The following is a 19,190-nucleotide window of genomic DNA, read 5'->3' as shown; positions in this document are numbered from 1 at the left end:
TGCAAATAATTTTTTTATATCACTTCAAATGCATCGTTAAAGTTTAATTAACACAACTCAATTGCTAGTTGATGGGTTCATTCCCTTAATCGTCCAATTGCTGAAAAAATGGAGATAAAATATAGATTTAATTATTAAGATTGTTATCTAATAACATTAATATGATATTAATAACTAATAAATGTGTACTTAACAAACAAACAAATGAACAAAAATAAATATATAACAACACTTTGGTTCCCATGCAAAGGTGGTTTTTAACGATTCCTCACACCGCTTAATATTTAAATTATTTCTCCTCAATTACACAATTCTTGGCTTTTAGTTTTAATTTAAGATTTCATAAACTTTTTTTATTCATACCTTTTCCCACATTCTTTAATTTGTCGTTTTTCCTATCCATTTTATTCGGGAAAAATATATAATATAATTTTCATTGACGTATTTGGAAAGTGATTTCAAGTCCCATTTTCAATTCTTGAAACTATTATAAAATACATTGCTTTTAAGAATATAAATTAAATCAAATATTATATTGACTTAGTAATTTGATGAATGACAAAAGTATAGGCTAATAGGAAATTTGAACCAAATAAGAACAAATTGAAAACACACTTGAATTCAAATAATTAATCGTACTTATATTGAATTGAATTCAAATAAATTACCGCTAACTAATAGTTGAGTTATCAAATTTTATTTAAACATAGGTTAAAGAAAACTTCCATTCAAATCTTATTATGATCAGATAAATTGTTTATTGATTTTATCAACATTACGTTATGAGGTTATTTGATTGAACATTCGACTTCTTTCATTCTACAACGATTTTCTAAACTATAATTTCTCTTTTTTCCAAACTACGAACCTTATCACTTTTCAGACATGAGGAATATATAACCATAAAATAAAGCAGACGGAAATAACGAAAAACACAAACTTACCAATGATCTGTTTTAGAACTAAAAAAACTGAAGACTAAAACCCTGTTATGAACGCATAAATTACTCGATACACACAAAGATTAAATCCAAAAGAATTAGAAGAAGAGATGAGCTTTGAATAATCATTGTTATAATTTTATTAGAAATAATTAAAACGGTGCATTAACGTTTGAATTATTAGAAATTAACTAAAAACATTAATCCTCCAAAAAAAAAATTCAGTTCATTTCCTTTTCAAGTCATTTCAAATTAAAAAAAAAAATCTACAACAAACAACAAACCCTACAAATTTAACAGAAGAGTAATGGGAAATTAATGGGAAAAGAAAGGGGAAAAAAGAGAGATCAGCTGAAGATAGAATGAAAAGTTATGTATCAGTACGGCGGCGGTGGTTGCCTCGCCGTCGGCGCCCAAATTACATCGGACGGCGCGTGGCAACTATACATAGCCATTCCACACGTTTCCGCAATCTGCCCGTGCCCATGTCCCTGCCCGCTACTATCTCCGCCGCCGGAGACGTGTGGGGAGTGAACTTCGCCACCGCCACTGCCGCCACCGGATCCCAAATTCTTAATCTCTTCCTCATCAGGAAGCCGATGGTAAAAGGGATTATTAAAGGACGAGGCGACGACAAAAACGGTACCGGCGGCAATTAACGCGCCAGCAACCAAACCGCCGACGATTTGACCCTGAGGCCCGGCAAGGGAGATGGAAAAACCATTAGGTAACGGTAACGGCGTTGATTGAGGAAAAACGGTAGCGGAAATGGAGAGAATCTCAAAACGGCCGTGAAAAGTAACGGTAGCGCCAGGAGTGGCGGAGGGTTGACGGAGAGAGACATTAGCAACGGTACCGGATCCGTTTAGAACACAAAGTCCCAAATTTTTGCGACGGGAAAATCTCGAAATAGCTTCAACGACGTCGTTTCCACCAGGTACTTCTAGAACGTACGGCCGCATAGCCGGTTCGGGTTCCCGGGTTACAACAAGAGGCGGTTTGGGTTTATTTTTAGAACCCGGTGGGCGACCCCTGGGCCGTCGGACCACCTCGATGGTGGAACCATCGGCGGTGGAGGTGAGGTCCGTGTGGTGTTTAAAAGGGGAAGGCAGGGCAGCGATAGGCTCATCCACGGGAGGTTGCGGCGGAGGATGGTGGGTAAAAGGGTGGGGGGAGAGATGGAATTTGGATAACATATTGGAAGTTTTGCTCTTGGGATGAGCAAAATCGCCTTTCATTTCTTTTTCTTTTTTTTTTTTTCTTTTCCTTGAAAAATAAAAGATTTTATTTATGTTTTTTATTATAAAGAAATGGGTATTTTAAGAGAGTTTAGGAAGGGGGGAAGAAGGGGGAATTTTGAATTTGTTTATAGAAGGAAAATGGTGGAGGAAAGAGGAAGGTGGGTGAGGTTGAAAAAACAAAAGTGAAAAGAGAAAAGGGGCAGTGGCGCCGCTGTTTTGGGAGGTGGAGATGGGACCTACCCGCCATACTTATAATTCAGACTTTAACAGAGATAGAGAGATATGGCAAAGTATTAATAAAAAAGTTATTCCTTTCCTCCCTCATCTTAATAATCCTTTCTATCTAAATTTTTTCAAAAAAATAATTTTATGTTAGAAGGTTATTACATTTGTAACACTCTTCATTTCCACTCCTCATTTAAATAAGACTTGTAATTTTCATTTTTAAAAATTTGTTAATTTCAATCCAATACACTTGAAGTATTTTTATATATAATTTAATTTTGAAAATGTAAAATATTTTCTTATATTAGTAAGTGAAGCGTGTAGAGGCATTTATATATGGGTTGGTTTAATGAGATTGTAAGATTATAAAAGTATAGGATAAGGTATAATTGAAAATTTAGGGGATGAAGAAGGTGAGAAATAGAAAGAAGGCACCGCCTTTTGTGTTGTTAGAGAGAGAAAGAGGGGCATCCCCCATATCCCTAAACAACAAAACAAATAACAAAGGGAAAAGGGAGAGGGACTACTTAATTTGACCCTTGAGCCCACCCTTTCCTACTACGCCTAACATACAAATCCTTCACTATGTCTGGCCTTTTCCCCTACTAATCTTCCCATCATTCTCAAACACGTGTTTTTACTAATTTTACACGACAACTTATCTCATTTTTCAATATTCTTGTGTTAAAAGTATTCAAAATATCAAAGCTACGTAGTTGGATATTTGTTTATAGAGATTATCATCCGTTTACTGAAGTAATTTTTCAACCAAACTGTCTACTCAGTTTAGTAAATATTCAAACCTACCACAATCGAATCCATCGTCAATTTGAAACTTTTTTAAACGACAACAACCAACGTTAATCTATCATGTTTACCACTGTCTGTTTATGATTTAATTCTTAAGTTTTTGTTATAGATTAAGTTACAATAGTTTGAGAAGAATATTTCGTATAAATAGTTCATGACAAAAGTATCATAAAATAGTTGCTTGTAAGATTTTTTGTTTTTATTTTTATCAAACTACAAGTACTGAACCACGTTTACTGATTTGTAATGAAGATTTATATAACTATAATGAAACTTCATTGATAAATCATAATAGCCCACAAGCGCATATGTAATTGAACTGTTTTTAATAACTCAAACCATAATGGTAAACAAAGTGTATAATCATAATCATAACTCAAGCTATAATACTAACAATAATGATATGACATAATTTTCTAATGCAATCAAATTGATCATCATATCTTCTCACGATTGAATTGCAACTTTTATTTACCGTAAACTCGATGTATCATACGAATGTACAAATCGAATTACCATTACTCATTTTGTATGGAAGTGAGGTTCTAAGTTCTAATAATGGAAAGTGGCCGACTTAGTTTGACGAAGAAAAAATAGTGTGTTTTGATTCAATTCAAAATCTATGTGCTGTTTTTTCTCTTTTGTCATTTAATAATAATTACTACTTATAAATAAAGAAGAAGAAGAAGAAAAAACCAAAGGTGACTATCAGAATATTGAATGCGGCGTTACTTCTTCTTCTAATCATTTTTTCTTAAACCCTTAGTTTACTTAACCTTCATTTTTTCTTTTTATATTAAATTAAACTTCTTTTTAATCTAAATTTAACATTTCAATCAAAGCTATGATTTGAAGTCTACAAACTAAAAAAAGTTCAATAATAAATAACTTATCGTGAAGAACTTTTTTATATTATTTTTAGGACGATAAGCTTTTATATATATTTTTTTAAATAATTTTAATATTTTGTTATTCCTCACAATTTCTCTCTAAAAAAATTATTTCTATCCTTATATCTCTTTTTACCAATCTCTCAAATTTTAATTTAACTTTTTTATGTAACATTTAATTTTTTTTTCTCTCTCTTTCCAAGTTTGTTCTCTCTTTAAACAAATTACCTATTCTCTTTAAGTTAACTCATTAAGAAAGTGTAGTTTGAAATTGTAGATATTTCATAATTATTGTTGGTATTTTATCGTCCAAATTAATCAGTAAAATAAGTCATTATTTGCAAATAATGCAACAGGATATTATTTGTACTTTACAAATTATAAGTTTGAATAATTTTTTTCGATATTATTTTCTAAAATTTTGAGTTGAGCTATGCTCGTTTTGTTGTAGTAAAAACTATCTAATTTGTTGAATCTATTGATTTAATATCAATTAAAAGATTACACTAATTATATTATTTAAGATAAAATTCAATCGATTTATATAAATTTTTTTAATTAATCAGCTTAGATTTTTTATTTTAGAAAATTTTGTGACGTAAACCTTACAGTATCGTAGTAAAGCAATAAAGCTTTATTAAACCTAAATTTGAATATTTGATAATATATGATTTTAAAATCATTTTTATTCTTTTGAACGTAACTCCCAAACATTATTTTAATAATGGGATTTTTTTTCATTTTAGATTTGGTGTGACCTCTTTTCCTCTTAGCTGCTAAATCTTTCTATAAAAAGATAGTGGTTTGATGGCCTTAGTGGCGTAAATAAAATCATATGTTCTAAAAGAAAATAAAAACCAATTTTAATTATTCTAAATTTGTTATTGAAAGTATTAATTTAATTTTCTCAACAGTTAAAAAGATTAATCACTTCTAAATATATGTAGGTTAAATTCTTTTCAAAGTGTCTATACTGTATTTATTTCGTCGAGTGTTAATTTTTAAAATTTTAAGAGAATTTTGTCACGTGATTTAATATATAAAAAATATTTTATTTATTGATTTGATGTGATTGATGAGAAGTAGATGCACAAAATACAAATATAAATATAATTAATCTATCATATAGTTTACCAATTGAAAAGTTTAAAGTATATAAGTGGTAAATGTGCTTTAAAAAATTCTGTGATTTTTGCTTCCAATTCAGGAATCAGTGAAGACAAAAAAAAAAAGCTAAAGATAAGAATCAAATAAATATAAATTTGAAAATTGAAGAAGTAGAAAAAAAGGAAGTAAAATGACTGAATTTATCCAAAACTAAAGTTTAGGAACAATAATAAAATATTGTAATTAAAGTTGAGATTCCAAAATTAAATTAATGAGAATAATAATAGTAATAAACTTGTTGAAGAATACTCAAAAATGGAAAGAGGGAATTATCAAAAGAGAAAAGATCTCAGTCTTTTGCCTTATTTGTTTTGTTGTCTATTTTGTTGTGTAATTGGAAAACAATATAAAACTTTTCTTAATTACATAATTCCATGTGATAAGTTTCACTTTTTATTGACACATACAACCTGAAAATTTCATCCCAACTAAATTTTGGTTGCTTCTTCTTTTTTATAGTGCAATTTTGGTTGCTTCTCTTCATTCTAATGCTATGCCCAAACACCTAAATAATATATATACGATTAAATTTTTATTAACGAAATATAATCTAAAATTTTGTTATATTAATTTTTATTATTAAAAGTATTTACAAATACAACCAAATATTAGAATTTATTTAAGATATATGTAATATGGGTGTATTTGTTAGATAAAGATTGATGTGGCTATATTTGAAAAGAGGTGTAATAATAATAAATTGAAAAGGGAAAAGGTGAGAAGTGACAACACAAAAAATGCCCATAATTTGTATTGGGTTAGCATTCTCTTCATCTGCCCATATATTTGGTTAAATTGCACCTATTCATGAAATATTCCAATCCACATATATAATATAAACCCCACACACTCACACTCACATAATTATATATATATATATATATATATATATATATATATATATATATATATATATATATATATATATATATATATATATATATATATTCTATTGTTTATTTTCCATCAATTTTGTAATATGTTTTTTAATTTTAAAAAAGGGTTTATTTTAGGTTTAACTTAATTACATGTTTTATCTAACTTTTACTTTTAATAGTTTTTATTGGTCAAAAAGTATTTAATAGATTAATAAGTACATACTCATCATTTTTTAAAATCAGTTCAACTAGCTTATAGAAAAAAAAATTGTCAAATCTAATCTTTTTGGTTTTTCTTTTTTTAAAAAAAAAACTTTGTATTTGATTTCTTACCACCTCTTTGTCCTCATTTTCATTTTTTAAAACCATACAACGTCTTTCTTAAAACCAAGTTTTTGAAAACTCATTTTTAAATTTTCAAAACTTGGTTGGACTTTTGAATATTTATAAAAAGAAAAAAAAATAAATCAATATAAGAAAAATGGGGTTGATTTATTAATTTAAACAAAATAAAATGGTTATTAAACAAAATTTGAAAAAGAGTAATTACAATAAGTTAATAACTAAGTGTATGTCAATATTTTAAAAGAATTGCTAAGATAGCAAATTCCATCGATGCTAGACCCTATAGTCGATAGATTTCTATTAGATAGTTGTTATGTACGTAATCAGCATAATAAAAAATAGGGATAGTTGCAAATTTAGCAATTAGATTTAAAATAATTGAGTATATAGCAACAATTTTTATAAATTGCAAATATATTAAAATTTGTCAAATTCTATCAATAATACAAGTCTATCATCGATAGATCATGTTGTAAATATTGATCTATTACTGATAGACCATACGAGTGTATCAACGATATAATTATATCAACGATGGTTTTGTTATATTTGCAATTTTCTTTAAATGTTGCTATATTCTTAATTATTATTCCTCAAATGACCGTCAATTATAATTACCCTACAAAATATAATGGTGCGTGTTAAATATAGAAAAATATGGTTTGATTGAAAACTGCCTGAAATGAATGAGTTTTTAATAACAAATATCCAGACTCACAACGGTCGCTCCAAATATTAAATTTTTTATTACATAACATTTCATTCAAATACAATTACTGATATCCAAATACCCTCTTAGTGAAAGTTTCAATCACGTACAAACTTCTATAATTGATATCATCGGCGATGGATAAAACGTCGAGAAATTGATCTAGTTTGTAAATGATTTTACATTTGCTAGTACTTAGAATCTAATTACAACACTTATTTCTTCATTCAATTAATTATTTAGGGTTGTAAAGAAATGTTGAAAGCAAGCTTGGAGATGCATGTGTATAGATGAAGTACACAATGTAAGCAACGGACAACAAAGATACGTATTCACTACTTTTCTGATCACTCCCTTTGGGCTCATTACGAATTTTCTTTACACACTTTATTCCATTTTTGGTAAGTAACGAATATTATTGAGCCTCCATTTTATTATTATTTAAGCTTTGTCAGGTAGATTTACTTTTTACTTTTCTGTTTTGTATATTATAATTTTAGTTTGGGTTTTTCCTAGACGAAAATTGAATATGAAAACAATAATCAAATGGTGTTATCAAACAAATATTTATTTTTTAATTTTGGTTTTTTAAAATTAAGTTTATGTATATTGTTTTCGCCTATAAATTTTATATGAAAATTAAAAAGGATAGAGAAGAAAACTGAAATTAATAGTTTATTTTCTTTCTTTCTAAAAAGAAAGAAGAATCAATGCAGCAGATTTGAGATTAAGATGAAATTGTAGCCCAAAAAAGAAACATTCTTAATGTTGAGATAGGGAGTTTTGTTTATCCTTGAAAGGAAAGAAGAAGAAGAAAGAACAATAAGTTTTATTCTATGCCTAAATAATATTTCAACAAGTTTTATTGCACTCACCAAATCAAAAGCAGGGCATATACAGCCTAATTAAATAAATAAATGATACAATCATTAAGCACTAATTAACCAAATTTAATTACTATAGTAAGATTAAAAAGAATCAAAATGTAATGTTTAACGTTGGCCTGTAAAGAAGAATTAGAAAATTATTTGTTTTACTTTCGGATAAATACAAATATTAGAATTACGATGTATTTTCAAATTGACCAATAGAATTAGTATCAAATACGAGTAATAAAACTAATATCAAAATACACTGTATTTGATATATAGATTATATATATGGATTGTTTCTAATCAATGCATTTGTGAATGTTGCCAACATTGCATACGAGTCCTCGGATTTACTTCTAATAGAATTCAATACAATCTCATGTCCTTTCTAAGTCTTATCATAACTTACATTTACTCTGTGATTAATCTTCATGTAATTAATAACATCAAAATGGTGACATGGAGCCTTGTCATTCATTTTTAAAAATGACTTTGTACACTAATAAACAATCCAGGATGTTTGCATAAAACCATTTTTGAAAATGTCAACAACACACTAGTGGGTATCTGTAAATTTGCAAACAATCTAAATATCGCTTTATTTTAACATAGAAGCACATAAATATCATGTACATGACAGATCTTTGCATCGAATGTCAAACGATGTGCGACTGGACCTAACTGTAACAAATTCAAAACGATTGTTCATGGCCAACAAATAAATCGTTTTCTTCATTATTGTCTTAGTTCTAAACTTTACTCCCAACGTAATAGGTATTCCAGCATTTGGTGAATCAAACGAATCAATGTCAATAATCCATGATACATCATGTGAACGTTGTTGCTTATCTAATCCATTATTCAAATACAATGTACTTTCAGTCGAACCAACAGGTGCAGAATCAACAACCGCAACTAAATCATTGTCGGAGAATTTCGACATAACCAACATAGTACAATACACGTCCTTGTCTTCAACAATCACAATAAGGTTTGAATTGTTGCATCCGTCTCAATAAAGAGTAACCTCGCATACAAAAAGAACTAAAGATGGAAAAAGTCTACCTTGAATGCATTGTATGAATTCTTAAAACGAAGATGACAATGGAACGTATACATCAATCATGCGGTAATCAATATATTGAGAAGATTTCACCCATCTACCATTGGAAACAGTCTTCACACGTTGTAGTGTCATTACAAATCACGCTAAAGAATAAAAATAAACAAAATCTAAAACAGCCGAATAATAAAGTCAAACTACCGGAAAAGAAATTCGTAGGCAAACACGAGATTATTCGTAGTAGGGAAAATAATATTAAATATTAGTGTAATTAAAAAAATCTCATAAACAAAATATTGGTACAATCAAATAATTCTTCAAGATAAAAATCATACTATTATTTCATGGGATCTTGACATTTAAAATCAAAATTTTAGAATTTTGGCAGTTTCAAATCAAAGTTTAAAATAACTTTATGGAAAATAAGTAGAGAGTATTAACAATCTTATCCTAAATTTTTGAAATTATGTTATCCGTTATTTTAATGGAATCAATAAAGCATAATGATGATTATGGATGATACAAATTTTCTTAAAATACTCATACCCACGTTAAATGCATCCTAATTATAAGGAAAAATAAAATTATTTTATGGAAAAATCATTAAATGAACAATTTTATTAAATAATCGTTAAATGCATATTTATAGAGGAAATAATAATATTAATATGAACGTTGTTGTTATATGAAATGCAAGAATTTATGGAAAGATGCAATTCTAGATTCAAATTTTGGATATCTTTCCACTGAACTCTTAAATTCAAATAATAATATAAATATTTATATACATTGAATTTTAAATATATAAATTGTGTATTACTTATGATATAATAATATGTTACTGAATATAAACCAAAACTTATGAAACGTACTAGAGTTGTAAGAATATGGGTTGAATCCGAATAACCTGAACTATCCAACTCATATTATAAGGGTTGAGTTAGGTTATGTTAAAATATAAGCTGGGTTGGGTTAAAAGAATTTAACTTTTTTGGGTTGGGTTGGGTATCAGATTGGAGATTTGAAAAAATTGGTTTAACCCAACCCAAATTAATATAATATAATATATATATATATATATATATATATATATATATATATATATATATATATATATATATATATATATATATATATATATATATATTATTTAATAAAAGAACAAATTAAGTATATAAACTTTAAATTTATTATATTGTATGAAATTTTGAATTATGTATGTTTGAAATTTAAATGTAATAATTTGAATTTTTATAACCATTAAAAATTTAAAAAAAAACTATACAACCCGAGAATCCAACCCAACCCACATTTTACGTAATGAGTTGGGTTGGGTTAGAAACTTAATATAGATCGAGTTGAAAATGTCTTACAACCCAACTCAATTTCACCCTATAAAACGTACAATAAATAAATTATATTATCAAACATTTTATTGGGAGAAAAAATATTATAACTAAAATAGTTATTAGTATATATATATATATTATTATGAATTATTTAAATAAATCGTTAATTAGTTTATTTGAATCTTATAAATTCAAAAATTAATATGAATTAAAGACATAAATGTAGGGATATTGTTTTTTGGATTTGCTATTTTCTAATTAGTTATCCATTATTTTAGCATTCTCAACGTCGATGGATGCTCAAGTAAGCTTTTTGGGCCGAGTTGTCGTACTTACCTCTAATTATGGGCCTGCAAGGGGTAGGCCCAAGAAGAGGGGGTAAAGTTCTTTGCCTGTGAGGGCATTTTGGATTGGATGTCCCAATCATTTCACCAACTAAAGTAACACAGCATCACAATTTGTAATTTTATCAGAATTTATATTACAGTATATTACCATATGATTATGAAACTTTGTTAGAAACCATAAGAATCAAATTAAAACTCTTAAATCATTACGTTAACTAAATTGAACCAAAATGTATCTGAAATTACCCAACAAAATAGGTTGATTTTTTTTAGACTAATATATACAATACATCATTGGATCCACATTCAGAACTCAAGACAGTCTTTATTATACAATTTCTTTCTCAGAAACTTTATAAATTTCATTCACATTGATTTTCTTTAATTCTTATTCACAAAAGCATTGTGTTTCCAGAGGGTGATGATCTTCAACACCAAATTGTTTGATCTTTAATATGACATACACGGTCATCATCATCGTTATCAACTCTGCTGGTGTTCTTGTAATCAAGACTCCACTTCTCAAATGTACAATTCAAGAAATCATAGTATCCTCCATGAACAGAAATCAAATCCTGTTTTAACCTTTCTTCGATCCAGGGGTATGACATCAAGTTTTTCAATGAAAGGTTGATTGATTCCTAGTGCCAAAAAAGGGAAAATCGTCGAGGTTAGTAACCTCCCAAGCCAGTTTGCACAAGACAATTAATTGATCCTGATCCTACTACACTCAATTATTGTTAAGGCTATTTTATGATTAACTTTCCCAAAAGTAAGTTTAGTCTCAGTTGGCTTTTGTACAGTTAATTTTGATAACATGTTCACATTATGTTTTTATTTAACCAATTTTAATAGAAATTGACTTCAAACTAAAAACGAGAACTAATTATAAGATTATAAAACCACCGAGACAAAATTTAGACATTTAAAAGTACAAAGCTAAAACAGTGTAAGACCCAAAATGGTAATAGAGTAAGAACTTTTATACTTTGATGGATAGCTTGAACTTTGCACACCAATTAAAAGAAAGTAACAAATTCTAGTCTAAAAGTTCAACTGTTAAACATGAATGAAATTCAAACAGAGATCGTGTGGTTCATATTTGCAGCAAAAAGTTACCAGTACCTTCTCACAATGTTTACATTGCTGGTCAAAACTAAGATGTGCAGCAGCAGCCTTTGCCCTTAATTTAGCTGCTTTTGCATTCACCACCCACTTATGAACAAAGCTACCATGGCAGAATAAGCTACAAATTACAGCTTGAAAAACAAATACGTACTGGAAAAACAGATATACAAGGAACAAGGAAGTTGAAGAAAGTGAAACCTCGAGCCAGTTGCATTATCTTGCATGCTCATAAGGCTCTGAATTCCAGCACAGCTGCTGTGGCCAATGACTAAAATGTTCTCAACCTTCAGCATAAAAATGATTCTCTTAAGAATTCATGATATATATGCACTCTTATGCAAAGAATTAAGAGTTTATAAAGGTCACATCAGACTGCAAGAAGAATGGAAAGCAACGTACTTCAAGTGTGTTCACCGCAAATTCAAGGGCTGCATTGGTTTCAGTTGGTCCATTCTGTACAAGAAGTAAAGTGCGTATACTTGAAATTAGTTCTTTACTTGTCTGAAGACAGCTAAAGCAACGTTCAACTCTGACTTAGATATGCAAGAGGTTTGTACAATACTTCATACCTCCCATGGCGGAACAATGTTTGCTACGTTACGAACCATGAAAGCTTCTCCAGGTTGAAATCCAAGGATATTGGATGGGCATACTCTAGAATCCACACAAGAAATCACCATGAACTGTTCTACTTGTGAGCATGTGTTTTTTTTAAAGGTATTATAATAAATGTAGTGATAGGGAGTTAACCTGGGACCTATTGTCACATGTACATACAGGTGCCAGTTGAGCTAAGCTCATGTTGGCATCAGTGAACTTAACTTATGGCAAATACTCAAAATAGGACAAAAGTACAAGAAGGTAAAACGAATCAAAGAAATAGGAAAGGGTTTTGCTCATCATCTTGCTCAATTACCTTAGGGGTTTGCAGTTCTGCAAGAGCTTGAAAATGCTCCAAATGCTCCCTGTTTCAAAAAGAAACCCTTGAATTAAAAATAACAATCCCAAGCGTTTTAGTTTATCCATACAGATAGCGTTAAGATTTGCTCATTCATTGACCAACTACTTACAAATAATTGTGCTTCTTAAAACTCAAAAATCTCCTTTGCATTTCATCAAACAGCTTACGTTCATCTTTCACTTGAACCACATTTTTCACCTCCAACCTAATAGAAAAGAAACAATAAGAACCCAGAAGAGAAAACTGATCAAATTTCCCATTAAATATTTGTATGGTAAAACAAACACAAATATCAGAAAAAGGAAACAAAAAACGCACTCGTGAATAAGATTAGAAGACACTCCCAGATGTGCTTCGTCGATTTCTTCCTTCGCCTACCCATCCAAAATTCCCAATTCCATAAAGAAACAAAAACTCCATCAAATAATTACACAGAAACAAAATAACTCACAGAAAGAGAGCTTCTCCCAACTGAAAAGGACGAGAAAAGGAATGGATTCTTATGAAATAAAGTCGGCCTAATCGCAGCCATTTCCGAAATCAAGAGACCCCAGAAAGCTCTTGGACCTATTAGCAATGACAATTCCGCAAAGAAATTAGGCTGAAATTCATGGAGATTGATTCTGAAACTTAGCCAACAATCAGAAAGAGAGAAAAATAATTCAACAAATAAAAATACAGCAAAGAAACTCACGAATTGGTCGACCCATTTCGGTTCCCGCCTTACCCAACCGAAAATAATCGGACTTTCTTGAGAAGATTCCTATATTCACTATTCAATTGTCGTAGCATTTGTCTTCCCGTTTTATATATGCAAAATTGTTATGACGATTCGTCTCCTTTTCAATTCAAGCTTATCCATACATATCCATCCCCACTTTAATGGAGATAAAAATATAAAAATTCATAGGAAGCCAACTCAGGTACTCAACCATTGTTGTACTCCAATTCTTTTCAAATCCAATTAACTTCATAGCATCTTTAGCTTGTTCTTAAATATTAAACTAAATGTTAAATTAAGTTCCCAATGTTTCAATTTTTTTTGTTTATTTACATACCTCCTCGCTTCAATTAAGATATATAGATTATAACCAGAAGAAAAAAAATTTAATCTCACCCCATAAATTTTAGAACTTAAACGTTTCTACAAGAGGTTACTAACCCATCTGAAATTTTGTAAGATTTGGTCCAATTTTATATTTTGAAGTTTTGATTTTTATTTTGCTTGTTGAGAAAATTGACATTAGAGCATCAATTTGAACTATGTTCATATTGACACCCAAATAAAATTACATGAATAATTATTTGCGCATCGATTACTAAGAAACTCAATACTTACTTGTAAAGTCCTTTAATAAAAAAGCATAATTTCAATTTATGAAATGATTATGAAAAAAAGAAGAAAAGAAAAAGGGTGAGGATAAATATGGTGATGAGTCATGTACGATATCTTTCATCCTTCAACCAGGCGGGAATGTCGCACGTGATATCGCACGCTACGTGAACGTTACGTCAAGCAATTTATATTTTCTCTATTTCTTTTTTTCCGAGAAAATAAAAAAGAAAAATTTTAAAAATTAAAAAAAAATGATAAACTTTTTATAATTTGTAGAAAAATTATGTGTACTGTATTTTTATCATGATTTTTGTTAACGAACGATAGATGGTTTGTTTTTCTATTAAATTTTGAACGTAGGTTAAATATTATATTAAATTTATCATAGTTAATTGGCTTAAGCTTTTAGGATAAATTGATGATTTAATATGGTATTAAGGCATGTGGTTCGAAAAAGTTTTGTGTTCAAGCACTTGTGTTGTTATTTCCTCCCTAATTATAGTTGATTTTACTTGTTGAGTATTTCTTTGTAGTTTAAGTCAAACCATCAACTTCAACTTAAGCTTTTGGGTCGAATTAATAACAATTTTCAATTTTAAATATTTATTAACTATAATTTTATATCCTTCTCATTTGATCTCATTTCGATTCGATTTGGTTTGGTATTTACCTTTAAATTTTTGTGTTTTCTTTTTATAAAAAGAAAAAAATAGGAAGACATAAAACTAGAATTTGTTATAAGCACCCAATTTGCAATTTAATAATTGTTTTGTATGTAAAAACATATTTCTAATATTTTAAAAGAAAAGAGAGATGAAAAGTATTGTCAATAATTGAGGGTGAGATGTAGACTAATGAGGATAAGGAAGGGGAGACGTTGGTCTATAAACTCTCTAATACTTAAACTAATGGTTTTCATTTCTGCCTTTTATTCTTCCAATGAATGGTATTTTTTAGTGTAACTATTTTGAGGTTGGAATGTAATTTAGATTCATGCAAATTTAAGTAATGTTAGAATTTTCATAAAATTAATAATGAAAACACTAAACATAAAAACTTGTTCTGTTCATGTTATTTTTGACTTAACTTCTCTTTTTCATCATATTCAAGTAATTTGAGTACATTATTCTAGTTTATCTAACAACTTTTTTTAGTTTTTATATTTTCAATATTTATTGAAAATTTGTTTGTTAAAATAAAATTTGAATTCGCCCTTTCAAAATGAATGTTAAATATAGGGTTAGTAAAATAACGAAAATAAAATTGAACAAACTTAGGTGGATTTGGAAAACAAAGCAACAAAGAATTAAGTCGAAAGTAGAGACTATGATCTCATTTTATAAAATCACGTGTAGTGGCTAAAGTGCCTCTAATCACAGTTTACGAATGGTGTGTTTTGATTGAACATAAATTGATCAACTTAAAAATTATATTCCTAAACGAAACGTGTTTCTTTCTTGTCGTCTCTTGTGCTACAAACGACATGTCGGTCACTTTCTCAAGTTAAAGCCTCTTTCATTTTCCATTTTTCACCAAACCATCAAAATAAATATAAAAAAAGATTCCCAAACCCCACAATTCCGACGCAAACCTTCATTGGCCACGTCAGCACATTAAAAACGTATCCTCTATTGGACAACAGGCCCGGGCCCTCTTATTACCCAAAACACTTTGGGCCCGATTCTCCACTACGGCCTTCAAAGCTCGTCTCAGGCCCATAAACTCCTCATCCCTCTGCCTCCCGCCGCCGCTCCACTCCATCACCACCACGTTCTTCGTCCTCCCCCCCAATGTCATCGTCTCAGCCCGAACCACCCTCACCTCAACCGACCGGATCGCCTGCATCATATCCCGGTTCAAACTGGACCGCTCATCGCAACAAACCGTCGCTCTCATTACCTTATTTTCGTTATCGCAGTAACATAGCGTCGCTTCGTCTTCCTCACTAGGGAACGGCCACGACACCATCCCTCCGCCGCCGCTTTGTTCTGTACTCCGACGTGCAACCTCCGTCGCTCGCCGTCTCAACTCCTTCACATGACTCACCACCTCCGCCAGTAACGACGCCTTATCCGTCTACAAACAGTACGTGCGTAAAATCAATCCAAAACTTCCATTTTACTTCCAAGGTTCATCAATCAAACATCAACATTGCAAAACGCACACATCAATTTTGCGAAGTAAACGATTACCTTAGTAGTATTAGGAAGGAGTGTACGGAGAGTAGATAAATGCGAATTGATTCGCTGTCGCCGTCTTCTCTCAGCTTCCTTATGACTTCGACTTGCTTCCGAAGACTTCTTCACGTCTTTAGATGCATCTGCAGCATTGTCGACGATCGAACAACCGGCGGTGGACATTGATGGTTTGAGATTATCGGCGTTGTGATAACTCAACGACCAACTGCTCTGGAATCCGTAATGAGTCTGGAAAGGAAGCATCTCTGGAATATGGAAGGACTTGCTCGTATAGTTTGAAGGATGAAACAAGGAATGAATAATTTAGTTATGGGATTGTTAGAGAATAGAGGAAGCCATGAAAATGGAAAGAAGAGAGAAGAATGAAGAGAGAAGGAAGAAGAAGTGGAACATGCAGAGTTGGAAATGAAAGTGTGAACTGAAAGAGGAATTTATGTAAAGAAAGAGAAACTATTTCGGTGCTTTCTTTTTTCTTTTTCTTTTTCTTTTTTTAATTTAACCAATAACGGTGTAAAGGTTGAGAAATTTTGACCAAAAGTTTTATTTTCTAATTTTTTGATATACTTGGTGCGATTTTACATCCTTGTCCTTCTTACAAGCTCTCAAAACCATTTTTTTGTTTAAAAAATAACTATTGCGTCTGGCATTTTAATTTCTTACTTTTCTAATATAAGTGTTATACTCATAATTCAATATTGAACTAGTCGTATAGTAGCAAAGTAGTTGAAAACATGTCAATATTGATAAAAATGTAAAATGATAATCTCAGCCAACATTATAAACATTCTACCCTTTTAAAATAAGTTTAAATGTCTTACAACTTAGCCTCATATCCACAATAATAACATTTCTACTATGTTTCATCCATTATTCAATAATATACCAAAAATGTCATTGTTGAGTATATAATATCAAGAAAATGTTAACACGTGAACAACAATTTATATAGATATTGACTGAGAATAAGATTTGAGAAATAAATCTTTTATAAGAAAAAATTAAATATTGAAAATTTTAAATAAACAAATATTGTTAAGTTGATCAACCTAAACGTAAAGGTTAGATCTTTCGTCCTTCTACTATCACGATTGAAATAAAACAAAGATTATAAAATCAAACATAAAATAAATAATATATATTTAATATTACAATTGAAATGGAGAGTGGGTGTAGTGAGTAAGGAAAGGTGGGTGCAATCATTTTGAAAGATAAAAGATAGTGATATGAATTATGGAGAAGGGAGAAATATTGGGACCGGCAGCCGGGAAGAGAAGGCACGGCGGCGCCGACTGCTTTTTCTTTCATAATTTGAAATTTTCGGAAATGAAAAGCGACAAGGAATAACATCATCAACCGACACAATAAAACCACCTTTACCCACTCTCAATGTTTTTCTTTTTACCCCTATTTTCCCACACTTCACATTTCCAACTCCAAACTTAACCATTCACTCTTTCTTCTCTTTTGTTTTATAAATGTTCATGGATATGGAAAACATGTTATTTTCTATTACAAAAGTATGAATATATACTTTATCTTAACTCCATTTAACTGTAGCTTCCGTTTTGTTTTGTACTAATACTACTACTAATAATTGCTACTCATGTAGTCATCATACTCCTAAATAAAAGAAATATTTACAAAATGAAATCGTAACGTGAATAGAAGAATATAAATATTTGTGTGGTGTTAGAAAAGTTTCTATGGTCGGTTGGAGACTTTTAATTTTGTGTATAAAACTATTTTTTAGAAAAAGTTATTTTTAATAGATTTGTTTTCTTGAGGAATGTATGAGCAAATACAAACTTTTTGTCCATGAATTTAACATTAAAAAATAACTTTTCAATATTGTGTTAAAGTATCCAAAATTTTCAAAATTTAAGGATGTAATTAAAACCAATAAATTTCATACTTTTCGTTGAGGTTTTTTATGTAATTTAACGTTTGAGTACCATCATTTTAATTCTATAAATTTTTCTTGCATGTGATAAAAATAAAATTGTAATTTAAAGAACAAAAAAAACATCTTTTTAGATTTACACCATAACAATGGCAACAAATATCCCCACCTAATACCTTACACTTGGATCCAAAATGAGTGAAACACCCAACATTGGCTGTCCCCTCATTGAGTAATGTCTTAGTATTATATTTTTTTTTTCTGGCTTGGTGAGAGATTTCGTATGGTTTTGATATTTTAATGATACAGATATTCCTAAAATATCTTACATCAACATTATATAGATGATTTGAATTTACGTGAATATTATTATCAGACAGGCATGAGATAATTAGAAATGATTGGACATAATTGAGGATTGAACTTTTCACCCCAATAGTTACGTATAATGCAAATGACGTTAATATAAATATACACTAAATTAATGCTAACAATAATTACAAAGAAAAAACACATAATCACACACATTGTACTATATCATCAATATTTACAAACCAATGATCTTAGATAATAAAAAAAGACCGGCATATCATTATCAATTGTATTGCATTTTGTACATATATTGATAATCTTTTACAATATTTGGATATTCAAACCATGCTTCAATGTTTCTCAAACATGTAAGTGAGAAAGGAACCAACCTTTGATGTTAAAAGGGTGAAGGTAATTAAATATTCTAGTGCATGAAACATGGTAGATTTAAAAAATATTGAACGATATTGTATCCTTATGTAAGAAACTGTTTGGAGATGCGTAACAGTTTGTGTTTG

General features: G+C 29.9%; 3 protein-coding genes across 6 annotated transcripts; all 3 read right to left on the bottom strand.

The window, feature by feature from the left end:
- Positions 1 to 1,052: 1,052 nt before the first annotated feature.
- On the bottom strand, positions 1,053 to 2,482 carry LOC101203998 (AT-hook motif nuclear-localized protein 17). The gene has a single exon (XM_004148372.3). The coding sequence runs from the start codon at positions 2,177 to 2,179 to the stop codon at positions 1,319 to 1,321; it is 861 nt and encodes a 286-aa protein (XP_004148420.1). The 5' UTR covers positions 2,180 to 2,482; the 3' UTR covers positions 1,053 to 1,318.
- Positions 2,483 to 11,068: 8,586 nt separating this feature from the next.
- LOC101212995 (beta carbonic anhydrase 5, chloroplastic) lies at positions 11,069 to 14,204 on the bottom strand. Of its 4 annotated transcripts, none has more exons than XM_011651395.2 (10): positions 13,621 to 14,165; positions 13,378 to 13,493; positions 13,245 to 13,300; positions 13,036 to 13,131; positions 12,882 to 12,930; positions 12,535 to 12,648; positions 12,365 to 12,418; positions 12,164 to 12,249; positions 11,963 to 12,083; positions 11,069 to 11,478 (listed from the first exon to the last, which is right to left on the bottom strand). In XM_011651395.2, the coding sequence occupies exons 1-10, from the start codon at positions 13,634 to 13,636 to the stop codon at positions 11,266 to 11,268; spliced, it is 921 nt and encodes a 306-aa protein (XP_011649697.1). In that variant the 5' UTR covers positions 13,637 to 14,165; the 3' UTR covers positions 11,069 to 11,265. The 4 variants fall into 4 exon arrangements, with proteins under 4 accessions (XP_011649697.1, XP_004152596.1, XP_031736407.1 ...); XM_004152548.3 differs by having other exon boundaries at positions 11,963 to 12,065; positions 13,621 to 13,895; XM_031880547.1 differs by lacking the exon at positions 12,535 to 12,648 and having other exon boundaries at positions 13,621 to 14,183.
- A 1,364-nt stretch (positions 14,205 to 15,568) lies between these two features.
- On the bottom strand, positions 15,569 to 16,879 carry LOC101205864 (transcription factor bHLH30). Its single transcript, XM_011651393.2, has 2 exons — positions 16,455 to 16,879; positions 15,569 to 16,338 (listed from the first exon to the last, which is right to left on the bottom strand). Exons 1-2 carry the CDS (start codon positions 16,701 to 16,703, stop codon positions 15,868 to 15,870), a joined length of 720 nt encoding a protein of 239 aa, XP_011649695.1. The 5' UTR covers positions 16,704 to 16,879; the 3' UTR covers positions 15,569 to 15,867.
- Positions 16,880 to 19,190: the final 2,311 nt, after the last annotated feature.

This window comes from Cucumis sativus, chromosome 2, assembly GCF_000004075.3.
Source record: "Cucumis sativus cultivar 9930 chromosome 2, Cucumber_9930_V3, whole genome shotgun sequence".
NCBI classification, from domain to species: Eukaryota; Viridiplantae; Streptophyta; class Magnoliopsida; order Cucurbitales; family Cucurbitaceae; genus Cucumis; species Cucumis sativus.
The sequence above is the reverse complement of the archived record's forward strand: the minus strand, read 5'-3'. Positions and strand labels throughout refer to the sequence as shown.

Coding starts and splice junctions, on each gene's coding strand:
- LOC101205864 (XM_011651393.2), bottom strand. CDS start 16,703: ATGCTTCCTTTCCAGACTCATTACGGATTCCAGAGCAGTTGGTCGTTG. Junction 16,339..16,454: donor TCCTTCCTAATACTACTAAG/GTAATCGTTTAC, acceptor TACTGTTTGTAG/ACGGATAAGGCGTCGTTACT.
- LOC101203998 (XM_004148372.3), bottom strand. CDS start 2,179: ATGAAAGGCGATTTTGCTCATCCCAAGAGCAAAACTTCCAATATGTTA.
- LOC101212995 (XM_011651395.2), bottom strand. Junction 12,931..13,035: donor TTTAAGAAGCACAATTATTT/GTAAGTAGTTGG, acceptor TTTTTGAAACAG/GGAGCATTTGGAGCATTTTC. Junction 12,084..12,163: donor GATAATGCAACTGGCTCGAG/GTTTCACTTTCT, acceptor TGTAATTTGTAG/CTTATTCTGCCATGGTAGCT.